This window comes from Pungitius pungitius, chromosome 5 (genome assembly GCF_949316345.1).
Source record: "Pungitius pungitius chromosome 5, fPunPun2.1, whole genome shotgun sequence".
In the NCBI taxonomy this organism is placed as follows: Eukaryota; Metazoa; Chordata; class Actinopteri; order Perciformes; family Gasterosteidae; genus Pungitius; species Pungitius pungitius.
In genome coordinates, this window is record NC_084904.1 from 14,511,943 (window position 1) to 14,525,915 (window position 13,973).

At 41.8% G+C, this 13,973-nt stretch overlaps 1 protein-coding gene across 11 annotated transcripts in view; it reads right to left on the reverse strand.

Annotated features, from left to right (window-relative positions):
• The window catches only part of trpm3 (transient receptor potential cation channel, subfamily M, member 3), a 100,046-nt gene that overhangs the window by 7,482 nt on the left and 78,591 nt on the right, over positions 1-13,973 (reverse strand). For 2 of the 11 annotated variants that reach the window (XM_037483233.2, XM_037483236.2), the window contains exons 14-22: positions 13,568-13,597; positions 12,015-12,307; positions 10,399-10,627; positions 8,392-8,559; positions 5,399-5,539; positions 3,875-4,003; positions 3,006-3,257; positions 1,942-2,116; positions 1,315-1,437 (exon numbers count right to left, since the gene is read on the reverse strand). In XM_037483233.2, coding sequence (XP_037339130.1) covers positions 1,315-1,437; positions 1,942-2,116; positions 3,006-3,257; positions 3,875-4,003; positions 5,399-5,539; positions 8,392-8,559; positions 10,399-10,627; positions 12,015-12,307; positions 13,568-13,597 — 1,540 coding nt within the window. Of the gene's footprint in view, positions 1-1,314; positions 1,438-1,941; positions 2,117-3,005; positions 3,258-3,874; positions 4,004-5,398; positions 5,540-8,355; positions 8,560-10,398; positions 10,628-12,014; positions 12,308-13,567; positions 13,598-13,973 lie in introns of all 11 variants that reach the window. The other 9 variants (XM_037483231.2, XM_037483234.2, XM_037483237.2 and 6 more) reach the window with 6 other exon arrangements.

Consider the following 13,973-nt stretch of genomic DNA (forward strand, 5'->3'; position numbering starts at 1 on the left):
AATACAAACTACAATGCATAAATATATATTTTGCAACAAAACAACAATCAAGAAGCATAACTTTTGTTTATGCTTCTTAACGAGGGGACTTGAAAGCGTGGATGCTAAAATGGGGGAGGCTTATGTCTGAAAATGTGCATCTGGAAAAAAAAAATTCACACCAAAACAATGCGTTATTCATGTCTCACCACAATTTGTGTTCCCAATATATTCAAACATTCGGGAGATGTTTAAAATATATTGTCACACCTGTGTGCCATAGCTTCATTCAATGATTGCTTGCTTTGGATCGTTTGAAATGTCTTTAAGGTACATAGTATGTTTTTTCCATCTGTGATGGTTCAGTTGCTGTGGCTTATCTGAGGAACATTCAGCATTTGTTCTTGGTTTGTTTGCCTTTTAGATTCCTTCTACTCATGCTCATCATTGCTTGATGTTCAATTGTTTCACACAATGCAGCCCAAAGACAGAGAACTGAAGTAATTTTTTTCTATGATTCAAAATGATTAAATTTTTTAATAAAAAAACTCTGACAACTGAACCACGTGAAAAAACAGATTTACAGATGAAGGTGGCTGATATATTGTGGTTTTGTATTTATGTATGTGTTTTATTTGTGCATGGCGTTGTTTTCATATCAAAGTGCTTTTATTAGATATGGTCTATATTGGGAGAAATATTTACGCAGTGTTGCATTTCATTCAGTGAAAAGCCGAGCCAGCATAAAAAAGGGAGGGTGATATGGTTTATGTGACAGACGGCGTTATCATGGCAGGGTCACTCCTTCAAATGAATCTAATTGGAAGTCAAGGAACAAAATGAGTGGGAGAAATATAAAGGGAATTTAACACTTTTAAACTTTGATAGTCCCTCTAACAACTAACCACAAACAAATAATAGATATAAACACATTTGAAAAGTGCTATTGCCAAGAAACAGTGCCATTTGTCAGCCAGTGCCAAGATTAGTAAGGGTAAAGTTGCTTACAAAGTATAGCCTTAGGTCAAGTTACTGGTTGGTCGTTCCAAGTTTGAAGAAAACAGGCAGTCCCATTAAACCTGTCATTCACTTTAAGTTGCCTTAACGATGCTTCTAGTCCTTAAATAAAATGCTGTTTAGATATAGTAACTGACCCAAGACACCAAACACGAGGGCAACTTTAACCTCAGAAAAGTGTGGAGCCGCATGCACACTTTTGTCTCGAGTGGCCTCTAATGGTACGAGTGGGCATGACATGGTGGTAACGTGAGGATGATGAAGGAGAGGTGGGTTAGGTAGATGTGATTAAATTGAGGTTTTTATCTATTGATTTACTGGGGGTTTGACTGCACTGGGCATTGTGGGACGGAGCGCTACTACGCCAGGTTCCATAAGTTCGTAAGTAATTGTCGGCCAGCCAGAGTTTTTCATTCAGCCTGTGCTTTAACTTCCTACTATCTGAAACAAAGAATAAAAACATTATTTCAGATCTCTTCTCTTTGGGCCACTCCTCACATTCTGTATACACCATCATATATATATACAACCACACAAAAAGACAACAAAGCTGCACGCTAACGCACTCGCGCTCTCAACACATTTTCTTACAAACACTTTATTGAGTCAAATGTCACTTTGTCTACAAGATATAAAATAATGTAGAGACAACAAAAAGTAGTGATGTCATTTAAGAGGTTAAGAAACTTCTGCCGATATGATGTTGTAAAAGCAAAATCAGTGAAGAATTTTCCGGTCATGAATTTGATGTAAATTCTCTTAGTACAGCGTTATATCTGTGTTTTAAATGAAAACTTTTGGTAGTATGTTAACAACTTAATGATGAGATAGGTGTGTATGCGGTCACATTAGTTACATCCCTCTTTTGAGTCAGGAGCTATTTTCCGCTGAATTAAAAAAAAAGAAGTTTATTGAAAAGCTCTGACACTCTGGCCCTAAACTTACGGTCAATCTGGTCAGCAAACACCTCTCCGTAGATCATCCAGTAAGGCATGAAGAAGATGTTCCTAGCTAGCATCCAGGATGGGTCTTCATTAGGGTTGAGGATGGCCTGACGTGCCACCCCAAAACTCATCAGCACCACCAACATGATGATCACAAAATACATCATGTCGATCATCTGACGAGGGGAGAGGGGGGCAGAGGAGGACCGTCAGAGAGAGAAGGGAAAGAGTGAGCGATTCAAGAAGAGAAACACATGGGGAGCAGTTGGTAAGAATGCTTAGAAAGGAGGAATGATGAACAAAAGAAGGAATGGATAAAGTGAAGGGAGCAGTCCACTAGCCTCTGATACAACATCCTGAAAATACTTTTCAATTAATTGTGATATGCTTTATGTTTCTAGAAAGCCGTCTAAGGAATAGCCATAGTTGAAGGTGATCACTTGCAAATTATCACTTTATTAAAATCATTAGGTGCACACAAATATGGCATAACAACAGCATTTATTATTTTTAAAGGTACAGCAGTATTTTATTTTAAGTAAATTGCTTTTTGAACTGCTCTGATTTTCAAATCTGTTAATGGTGCCACAACATCGCGTATGCCAAATATCTGACTAAGTCATTCAATGCAAAATCACCAGCCTCCCCCTTCACCCACCCCAGTAGGAGGCTTTCATTTCTGGCTGTATTTCATAACTAAAAGGTGTTTGTGTCCTGTGGTACACAGCCCGTGTCAAAGGCAGTTTATCATCAGACACATTTGAGCCTTTGATCCCTTCTCTAGTTTTGTCCTCGTGTATGCATCAAAGGCTCTAATTTTGTGCTTTTTGAGATCAAACAATGAGGTTTGGAAGCACAGAAGTGGTATCAGGACCAAGCATGTACAAATGAAACCTTCACAACCATAGGACTTAATCAGTATGGATCATGTAGCATAGTAGTCAGAAAGAAGCAAAATCAGACAAAAAGGAATAACACATGATGGAGAAAGGAAAAATGAGAAATGCTGGAGACAGAAAATACACACACACACACACACACACACACACCCCTGCCTCATCTCACCATCTTGCCAATCATCATCACGTAGGGACCCAGGTACTTGTTGACCCCGAAGATGTCCAGCAGCCGGATGTACCAATAGATGATGTTGACGCAATAGATGACGCGCCCGTAGCTCATGAGCGGTGGTTCTTGGAGACGCAGAACCATGCCGATGGAAAATATGAGAATGGCCATGAGGTCTGTGATGTTCCAGTACTCCTGAAGCCACACCTTCACCTTCTGTAACAACTTCCCCGGCTCTGACATCAGGATCTGGGAGAGGATTGGAGGGAAATGATTTAAGAAGGAAGAGCGAGATGAGGACACTCACATGCAGGGAAGGCGAAGAGATGTGTTCATAAATGCAGAATTTGAAGGGAAAAATTGAAGAGCCCAGAAAGTGTGCAATAAATCATGTCCACCATCGGAGGGCAGTATGAGTTCACCTATTGGGCCATTTAGGAGGCATCGTTGTGCAGCTGAGAATGATGTGCCACAATGATTAATGCATTTCATACACTTACAGTACAAACACAGTAAGGCTGAAACAGTCCCTTATGCCCACATACCTGTATTCTCCATTTACTGTTTTCCTTTTTTTGGTTTTCCCATCTGTGTGTCTTGCCCTTAATTTCATCCATCTCCATCTTCCTTCTCTCACCCTGTGACTCTTTCTTTTGTTTCTCTGCAATGGTTGCCAAATGGTTTTCCCTATCAATCATGGGCTGTTTGATGGTAAGGACATAATGGGTAGCTACTGCCTCATAAAACCCACTCAGTTTAACCCGTACGTATAGGCGAAAAGCTTTGTGTCTATGGCTCACTGGGTATTTGGAGGATTATATGGGTATAAAATAGTTAAGGATGCTGCTGCATGGACTCTGCTGTACCTCTCTCATTTTCTCAATGCCGTTGGTGAAGATATAAGCGATGACGATCCACTCTTGAGGACAGGGCCACAGGTCCATCTTTACCAGGACAATGTAGTTGAACAACATGAGGTAGCCCACGTAGGCCAACTATGTAAAAACAAGACAGCAGAGGGAAATCAGCGGGGACACATTTATGGTCATGTGATGGTGTTTCTGACTTTTCCCACAACATCAAACTGGAAATCGATAAAGTTCAGAAGGGCTTGAAGGCGTTTTCTAAGCTGCTGAAACATTACACCTCCGTTTAATGCGTTCTTTCAAATGTGATTATAGAGATTTTATGTCAAGACATCTAAGTTGCTATACCTCCAAACTTGGCCTGAATCTGTCCATCACATGTCTCCTGTGGCTGTCTATTAAAATCCATGTCAGTTGTTCACTTTTTAACTTTTCCTGCTCTTATACGTTCAAAAATGTATTGAAAACCCATTTCATATAATTTCCTCATTCAAAAGGTCATAACGTTACTGGATTTCAATCTGATATTTGACATTTTTCTTTGAGCCATTAGTGATATAGTATCCATTTAGACCATTTAAACTATGTGAAAATGTTAGGTACTTTACATATTTACATTATAAAGGAACTACAAACAACCCGGGATGGTATCCCTGTTAGTCCATGCCTAAATCAGTCTTGAGTAAAAGTGGTTTTAATTATTTGTGACCGGGACTGTCAAACCATTCCACATGCAGCTAGTGTGAGTGATGAGTTTGGATAATTCTACTCTAAACGGGAAAACCCTCTACTGTAACAAGCTTGAACGCAAATCTGGTGATGAGGTAAAGACCACATTTCAACCCTGAGAAAACCCAGCATCTGTTCTACAAGTGCAGCTGCAGTGTTGAATTTCACAGCCCTGTATTCCCTGTAAAGGGTACCCGGAAGGGCAGGAGGGGGAGTTATAGGGTTATGCATAATTAATGCATAGCCAGATGAGATAAAATGGGGTAAAATAAGAGGCATACTAACTATTTTCTTAGCATAAATCAACAGTTAAATCCCTGCTAGTTTTTCTCACGGGGCGATCACATTGAAGGAGCCCAGAGACAAAAAAAATCATCTTACACCAAATATTACACGTGCACTCACAGGCTGATACTGTACAAAGCACAAGCTATAAACAGATAAAAAAGTGTTGCATATAAAGCTGTTAAGATGAAAATGCAACGACAAACTAAGTAATATTTACTTGAGAGAAACACACAAAGAGACTTCGGTGAGTGTTTATACTGTCGATACAAAACCTCCTGTCACTTTCTCACTGTGTTGCTGCAGTCTCCCCATCTCTCTCACTCTAAACTTTGTCATCCCAGCAAAGCTGTGTGATGACAGGCTGGAGGAGGAGGATAATGGAAATAGAGGCAGTGTGGCAGGAGAAGCGAGCAGCGGGGAGCCAGAGAACTGACGCCGTTGCAGAATTACAGCGAGCACTGACACTGCCAGCAGCAGCTTGGTGGTGTTGCAGAAGCCGACACTGACCGTATGGAACCAGAACTTGACAATCGGAGCGTTGTAGAACTCGTATATCTTTCGTCCCAGGGGGATGAGGCGGTGGCGTTTCTGAACCTCCTCAACATCCTTCTTTCTGGATGTCTCTGTGGTTACCTTGCCCAGCATCGCCTGGGGGAATGTAAACCCCACATGGGGCGTGGGAGGAAGGAGTGGAAGGCGGGGGGGATAAATGGAATCAAAGCGCGGGACGAGGGACATGTAATGGATTGGAAAGGTGGAGTAGGATGAGTGGAGGAGATGCAGAGGCCAGACACAGATAAACACAAGTATGCGGAAGGGAGGAGGAGGGATAGGAAGGGTTGAATAAGAAAGAAAAAAGCAGAAAGGGGAGAGGGTTACATTATGGCTACTGAACAGTTTTAACATCATAATAAAATAAGCAAGCACAGGCAATGTCATCATTCCAAAATGTGAAATGTGTGTTTGAGGTGGAGTGTTGGGTGAAGACTGGGAACACAGTATGACGCTGACATGGACACTCATGGATTGTGTCTCAGACAACAATTAAGAGACAGAAGATAGAGAAGATAATGACGGAAAGAAGACAGAGAAAGAAAACAATCAGACATAGATATCTCAATTTGTGACACAGTTCCTTATCCATGAGAGAGGGTCGGAGCCCGCAGATTTTATGGGTCATGGTCTCAATGTCAAGGCAACCCCAGACCTCTGAGGGAGTTCATTCATGGAATTGTATTGTTTGTCAAGAGGTGGACTGTACTGTGTGTACACTGCTCCAAAAGCGCAGAATGCAGTAACCCATTGGGTAAAAGATTTCTGTGATAAGAGCATTTTGAACATGGAGTAACTGCAAAGTGGACCTAAAAGCCATTTGTTGGTGCTCTGTGTGCTTTACTGCACTCTCTACCATTGAAAGAGGGTTAACTGAACAGATTAACTGAAGTATAGGGGCTTTATAAAGTGAAAACCGCTTGTGAGGCAGCCACAGCAGGCAAAGCTAAAAGTAAAGCTTGGTTTTGGACACTTTCCCTTCCCATGAACTGATATTTTGGTTACTTAGTTTGTTATTCCACAGGTAGCTCGCTTAGCTGCCTGATACATTATCGGACTATTTGAACATACATAATATAAGTATTAATAGCACTCTTGGTAAATATACTTAGTCAAATATTGAAATATTTACATAATAGAGTGTTGGAATATTTTGTCGGGAAACCATGAAAGTTAGCATCTCACATAAAAAAGCTCATTCGCACAGCAGATAATACATTTCTTTGAGCATCCTTTGCAGGGTGTAGAAGGCTATCTGCATTTTTAGGTATTACATAGTTTCCATAGCCAAGTTGTTTGTGGTAATGAAAGCATTACAGACCCTTTTTTACAGTTTACAGTCCAGACTAAACTTTAAACCCTTTCTCAACTTTACTGTGTTGTTACTGCACTCTGCCCTTGTAGGGCAGTCGTAGACCTGCGCAAAGATACAACGTTTGAAACTTCGTCAAAATATTTAAATATATGAATTGGTAGAAGTTCCCAGGTCACAAAATAAGTAAATAACTATCACTCAAAAAAGCAACGAAGAAATTCCCATCACTTAGGAATCAATGGATTTTTTCCAAATAAGCAAAACATACAGAGGTTTTGTCTAAGGCCTTCAGGGTGAAAAGATTCAGATGCCAGTGTGTAAATCCCACCATGCGTTCACTGTACCGAACATGCACTTTAAACTTTCAGCAAGTGGACAACGCTCATCACGCTGTGGTTCATCAAAAGCATCTGAGGATAAAACAAGCTCCCTCTGTGGTGTAGCAGTTTGTGTATATCTGTATGAATCTTTGTGTGATTCATAAGTATCTGAAGTTGCATTTGTACAGTCAGAAGCCAGGGCAATAGCAAGGGGCTCATTGCAAATGCATTCTCTGGCAGCGGGGTCCGTTTTTTTAACACCACTGTGCCTCAAGGACAGCATGTGTAAAATCACCCGTTTGCGCTGGCTTGCTGGCTGTCCTCAATGCAGATGGAGAGTATGTACAGGGTTCCTGAAGGGCGTTCAACTTCAGTTCAATCATTCAACGGAACGACCCTAGATCCACGTTGTGTCTTAAAATTGTAGCCTTACTTCAACACACAAATTGGATCTTGGTCTCATCTCCAGAATTGATTGGATTGAAATGCAACGCGTCCTAACCCTGCTGTACATCCACGTCTATGCAGATGGACCAACCCTTCCACTGTGAGCCGGGGGAAGGTAGTCAGACTCTGCATGATTTAAGCTCTGCAGCAGCAGGCGGGCATGGTTATGTAATGCAAAAGCCTGGGCCTCCCATGCTCAGCAGCCGACATGCTGAGTGGTATGCTGCAGCAAGCCATCGTCATTATGGGAGAGAACGAGGGGCAGCAATCGGCTGGCATACAGTACTGTACCTCAATCAGAACTGAGCTTGGGGAGAGGGAGAAAGTGAGAAAGAGCTAGAGAGAGAGAGAGAGAAGAGAGAGAGAGAGAAGGCGCAGAACGCCATAGAGGGTAAAGAGAGAGAGCTGGGCGAGGAACAAAAAGGACCATAGGAAAAGCAGAGAGAAATAGAAGAGATAGATGGAAGAACACGAGGGAACCAACAAGCGGCGACAGACTGAGACGCTACAACTCCACGACCATGTCTTTGCTGAGACGACAAGAAACAGGAAAGGTGTATCTGGCTGGAAGGGTCCTAAGACCGGCAAGGGCCCGAGGAGAGAAACGAATATGTGTTTGTGTCGAGAACTGTGTGGGTATTTGTGTGTGTTTTGAAGTTTTATTGTTGAAGAAAAGGAAAAAACTCAAACTGGTCCACGATAGATATTTACAAAGGACGCACTGTGTGGTCTTTGTGTCAAATGAATCAGTTTGAGGCTTGAAATGTGTTGTCTTAAGTTTTAATATGTGTATAAATTCTGAGATGCAGGGCTGAGGTGGGTTCTCTCACCACGGAGTTGTACTGCGCCTCACAGTAAGATCTTACTGTGAACTCCATGTCTTCCTCCTCCTTCTCCTTGGCTGGTTTCTCAGGCTCCTCCTCCTCCTTCTCCTGCAAATAGGCCTCCTGATCCTGGGGCATGTAGGACATCTCATCCTTGTTCTTGAACTCCAGACTCAGGATGGACGGCGGCAGAAGCAGGCCTAAGATCACCTTGGTGAGGAAGATAGAAAGTGACGGCAGAGGAGGATGGAACGTTAAGGAGAGGCCCTGGAAGCGAAGAATCAAAGATGAGATAAAGGTGTACAGTTCCCTGAGTTGCGCTGTGGAAATTAGGACACAGGGAGCCTCGAACAAACCAAACTTCATAATTGGCATGCGACACACACACATTTGAAATCCACATGAACACCTTCCCCATCATGCCCGGGCTGAAAGCTTCAGTATTTAGGACAACCAAGCAGGTGTTCCCATTGTTGAAGTCAATTACAAAAGAGTCCAGACAGGAAAGGAAGGCTGCTTCGCTACCACGATGCGTGAGAGGGACACACGCCGCAGATGAAGGAGGCCGAGCGAGCTTTAAACACTTCACATCCACACCAGTCGAACAATAAAGAGGCACAGCAACACAGTGGGAAGGTGAAGAACAAGATAAAGAGACGTTGATGTGTAATTGAGTGACTTCTTGTCGCTGAAAGCAGTTGTCTTTGAATAATGGAATAGTGACATGAAGCTGTTTTCATTGCATGGACTGCTGGCTCAACCTTGAACGGAAATGTAAGCAATTTAAGCTTACATGGATTTTTTGAAGGTATAATTTAATAATGAAGCTGGCAGTAAAGTCGGATGACAGAATGATTAAACATGAAAAGGATAAAAGAGGAGAATTAGTGACAAGTGAGAAACAGAATTACAACCACAGCACAGAAATCAATGTCTGAGCTTCTCTTGTCAACAGCAGCATCAAGGAGTCAAAAGCAAGTCAGTCATTTGTCAAACTAATCGATGTAGCAAAGCAATCAATGTACTCATCTCCTCAATTCACCGTCCTGATATGAGCGAGCACGTGGGAGTGCAGAACACGGCTACCCTCACAACAAAAGCAACTCAGAAATGTGCACACATATTATCTTGTTCTATCCTGTTTGTTGTTTCTTTTGTCTTCTTTCTCCGATGAGCTTGGCAGAAGCTCCGTGTCTGCCCTGCTCCATGAATGCAGCCTGCCAAAGCCATGACCCTACGCCGACTGTATGTATGAATGAGTGTGAACCCAGCCTCCCCGTCAGCAACGCCCCCAAAATATATACAACTCTAACCTCGCTTATCTGAACCCTCCTGCCAGATGTCTGGAAGAACCACATGAGCAAAAACTGCTCAAAAGTCAACCACCCGTCTTCAGCGGCACCTCTTTTCTCGTCTCAAAGGGATGTTGACCACACGTGCCTCCACATAAAATGTGTTGGACCCCATTTCAAGGTTTTTAAAGGTCGAAAATTCTGCTTCCAGGCTTTTAACAGGCAAAAGAAGCATCATAGTTAATGTCAACGTTGACTTTCAAAGGACAACCCAAGAGTATATAATAGATCAAGTTCTATTCACTTTTGCTACAATTATTTGCTTAAATGTTTTTGTTAAGCACATTGTGACACCTGTTTTGAAGACTGCATCATCATTAAGTGTGTTGTTTCTATAAGGCTTTTTTAATCCAAGACTTTAGTGGTTGTGAAAACACAGCTAGTGTATATGGGTGTCTATTTATATTTTTCGGATCCCTCAGGGCATAATTAGCATTTCATGTCTCTACACAAAACGGCCAACATATGTATGTATGTACTGTATACCTCTGTAGTAAGCTGATACTAAGTGGCCTTTGTCTTTAATTTGGGCACATTGGGTCCAAAACGTTTTTTTTTGTAATCTAGCTTCATATCTGTACACTTTCACACATCTCAGGTTTTTGTGATCCACATTTACGTTCCAGGCCATATCTATGATAGATTCTCTGGGAGGTGAGCTGGTTTCTCATGACCTTCCCTGGCTCATTGCTATTACCTTCAGGCCCGAGTTCTTGCGCATGCGCAGGCGTCCCATCCACATGTCGGTCAAAAGCATCTGACTGCAGGTGTGAGCGATGAAATCTCGGTGTTTGGCCGCTACCGCCAGCTGCAGACAGGTGGCGTTGCTCCAGTTCTTCAGCTCATACGTCAGCAGCTTCATGGCCATCTGCTCATCCTGTTTATAGGACTGGTCGAGGAGTTCCACTGCCAGCTGGCCAAATTCTCTGGGAAATTATTTGCAGGACATTTTACAGGCATACTGAGACATGAACAGAGACAATGAGTTTGTCTAAACGTGTAAAACTGTAATGAATCTTGTCAAGGAATCAGAAAACATCTGGCCAAATTCTGAAGCAGATTAGATTACTTGCATACAAATACTTGCACACACAAACATATACACACACACAGACACCCACACAACACTTTGGATATCAACACACAACATTGGCATGGTCAAGGCTATATATGACAAGCATATCTAATTTATTGATTAGACGCAGACATGTGTATATTGCAAACAGGGCCCTATTCATCCCTGGTAATTATGTCTGTATCTTTTTCAAGGTGAACAGGGTTGTTCAAGTTGTTAATGTTTGTGTACTGCATGGTGAACAAAGGAAGCAGTGTGCAGATGTCAGGGTTACGATTACAGAACTACAGGGCTAATATGACATATTTATTTGGGGGAAAAAAACAAATATAGGACTGCAAAGCACCCCCAGCATTGTACTACGTCCACTTCCAATAAAAACATAAACCTGTGCCTTGAGATCAAGTTTCACCCCAATTTCAGTCACTGAAAAACAAACAGCACAATATTGCACACTACGCTGAAAAGCAATCCTGTGTAGCTTCCTGTGGATAACAAGCTACTGATATGGCCGGGGTTGGGAAGATTCACAAAACAAATGTATATGAATTATGAATGTATATATTCCAACTCCATAAACAGCATGCAGGGATTGCTGTACTGCTTCCACACATGTTATTTTTCCCCCATTGACACAAATATCCCCAGAGCAAGCTAAGAAATGCTTTTAGAAACACTGCATATGCAAAGTTTACATGAAGATATCCAAATGTGTGCACATAAAAGAGCTCTGCGGATAGCGGCCAAATTTTCTGTGGAAAGTAAACTCGAAATATGCTGCTGTCCTTTGAAAATGTGCGTAAGTAAGCTTGTGTGGGGAGTTGTAGTTGGCGTGGCTGTGCTTCTCTTGCAGTATCTAAAAATGTTCACCTTAATCAACAGTTAATTCTAGAGCCAGCATTTTATATCGAGGTGATTACCTTCATCTCAAATGCTTATTCTAAACTAACAATGATGCATGTTACCAGATTTGTTTGTATTTTTGCCACTTACATCCCATAGGGCCCTTGAGAAGTCTGAAACTGGTGAGTTTGCAGGGAAGAAGGCATGTTAGTGTGTTTGTGTGTGTATTTGCACACAGGTGATGGACTGTGAAGATAGACGTTACCCTCTAGACAAGCCATTTGTCTTTGCATTAACCCTTTAGCACAGAAATGTCTCTGAGAAGGAAGTTAATCTCAGGACAATAACATCACATTCCTTTGGAGCATTGGTGACAGAAGGCTCCTCTCACCCACCTGGAGTTGTGGTTTAGTTCCTGGGAGATGTCATCCACCATGTCGTTCTCGGAGGCTTCGTGTGCCATGGCTTTACAAAGCTTACACGCTACCAAGGCCTTGGCCATGGCCTCTTCACCGTGCTGCCAAAAGAACAGCGCCATCTTCTGACGTTTCATGAGCACGGCCCACACCATGAGCTCATGGAAGGGGAAAGGGAAGTGGTTGATCTCGGGGTCGTCCAAATCGATGTCTACTTCCTCCTCTCGTTTGCGCGTCGTCTTCTGGCGGCCTCTGCGGATTGGCATGTCGTCCTGGTGTACATCCAGAGCGAGTTAGTTATTTGTGGTTAGGGGAGAGAAGGAGACGGCTATGTAGATATACATACTTTGGGGTGACTTGTTACGGAAGAGGTTTATTCCCAGAACAAGATTAGGAGTGATCTAAATTGATGCTGAACTATTTACGTATGTATTTATGTTGCCTTGGATTAAGATTAGACTAGAAACTAAACCCAAATATTTGGATGAAACCTGTGACTTTATTTCTGAAGTCTCCATTCTAGGGGGTCATTTCACCCAGCAAATATTTTTATCTGCGATTTTTTTTACATCGCTCGCCCTCCACATGATGAAAGTTAGTTGAATGTAGAAGCAAAATCACAATTTAATGGACACAGGTGGAAGGACAAAGCGCTACACATAAAATATACATAAAAGGCATGGATTTCTACACTTTCTTTAGGTCTCCAGTTACTCCTTGTCTGAAGGGATTGACACTGCCAGTTAGTGTTTTAATGGTATGTCAGCAAGGGTTTTGGGAATTAATGGATATTTATAAATTAGTGAGTCGTTTATGTATTGGTAGTATGTCCAGGTTCCCATATTGATAAAATGATGAGCTTGAATACAAAAAGAGTGCAAGGCATTGAGTACTTTGACGGACACAAACAGACAGAACCCACAACGACAATTCTTTAAAAAGGCAGACATAAAAGAGAATGAACATCCATGCACATTAGATATAATTACCTCTGAGAAAACTATCAGCAACGCAAGCTTTGTGATTTGGATACATCATGGCTTGATCCATGTGACCATGGTGTACACAAACACTGTATTTTGTAATTATCTAAGGTCAGTCATTACCGAATCCATTAGATGTTACCGGGCTGCTATGACATGTATGATACGAGTTAGATACATGTATATTGTCTAGAGCCATGAAGCAGTTACATAGTGTTATTAGTGTTATTTCGTATCATAAATTGAAGAGAAAAGGAATGTGAAAATACATTTTGTACAAGGTAGATTGAAATGTATTATTAATGTTATCTGACGACAATCTTCAAGTGGCTTAAACTTGTATACAGATTGCCAGCAAAATGAACTAAATATGCCTTACGGTCTTCCTTTCAAAGATTGTAGAGTAACTGACTACTTTTGCTGAAAAGACCCTGCAGATTGACTATCCAATCAACGTGCTACGGCGGAAAAGAGTGAAAGAGTTTTAAACGAGGGAGAGGAATAGAGAAGGAAGGACTGAATAACAATCTCGATGAGATCAACACTCACCTCCATTCCCAGCAGTTTCAGGGCTTTCGGCTAGAAAAGCAACAGAAGCATAAACAAGCAGAACAAGACCTCATATAATGTATTTTATAGAGTAATTTACTCTATAAGCACAACACACACACAGCACACACTGACACAGCGACTTACTCACATGAGACCAAACTTCTTGTTTCTTACGGGAAGTCACTCACTTGAAGTAAATGGTTTTCTTTAACAACGGTTTGGTGCTGTTGTAATTCGCAGTATGGTGTACATACAGCCATAAACTCTTACGGTTGCATGTTTGCAAGTATTAAAAGCAGAGTGTATTGAAAGGACTGGGTAGCTGTATTAAAGCAGGGCATGAATGAATTAGGCATTCATGAGCCATCATCTGAGATGGTAAAAATAGCTCAGGTCTCCTTTG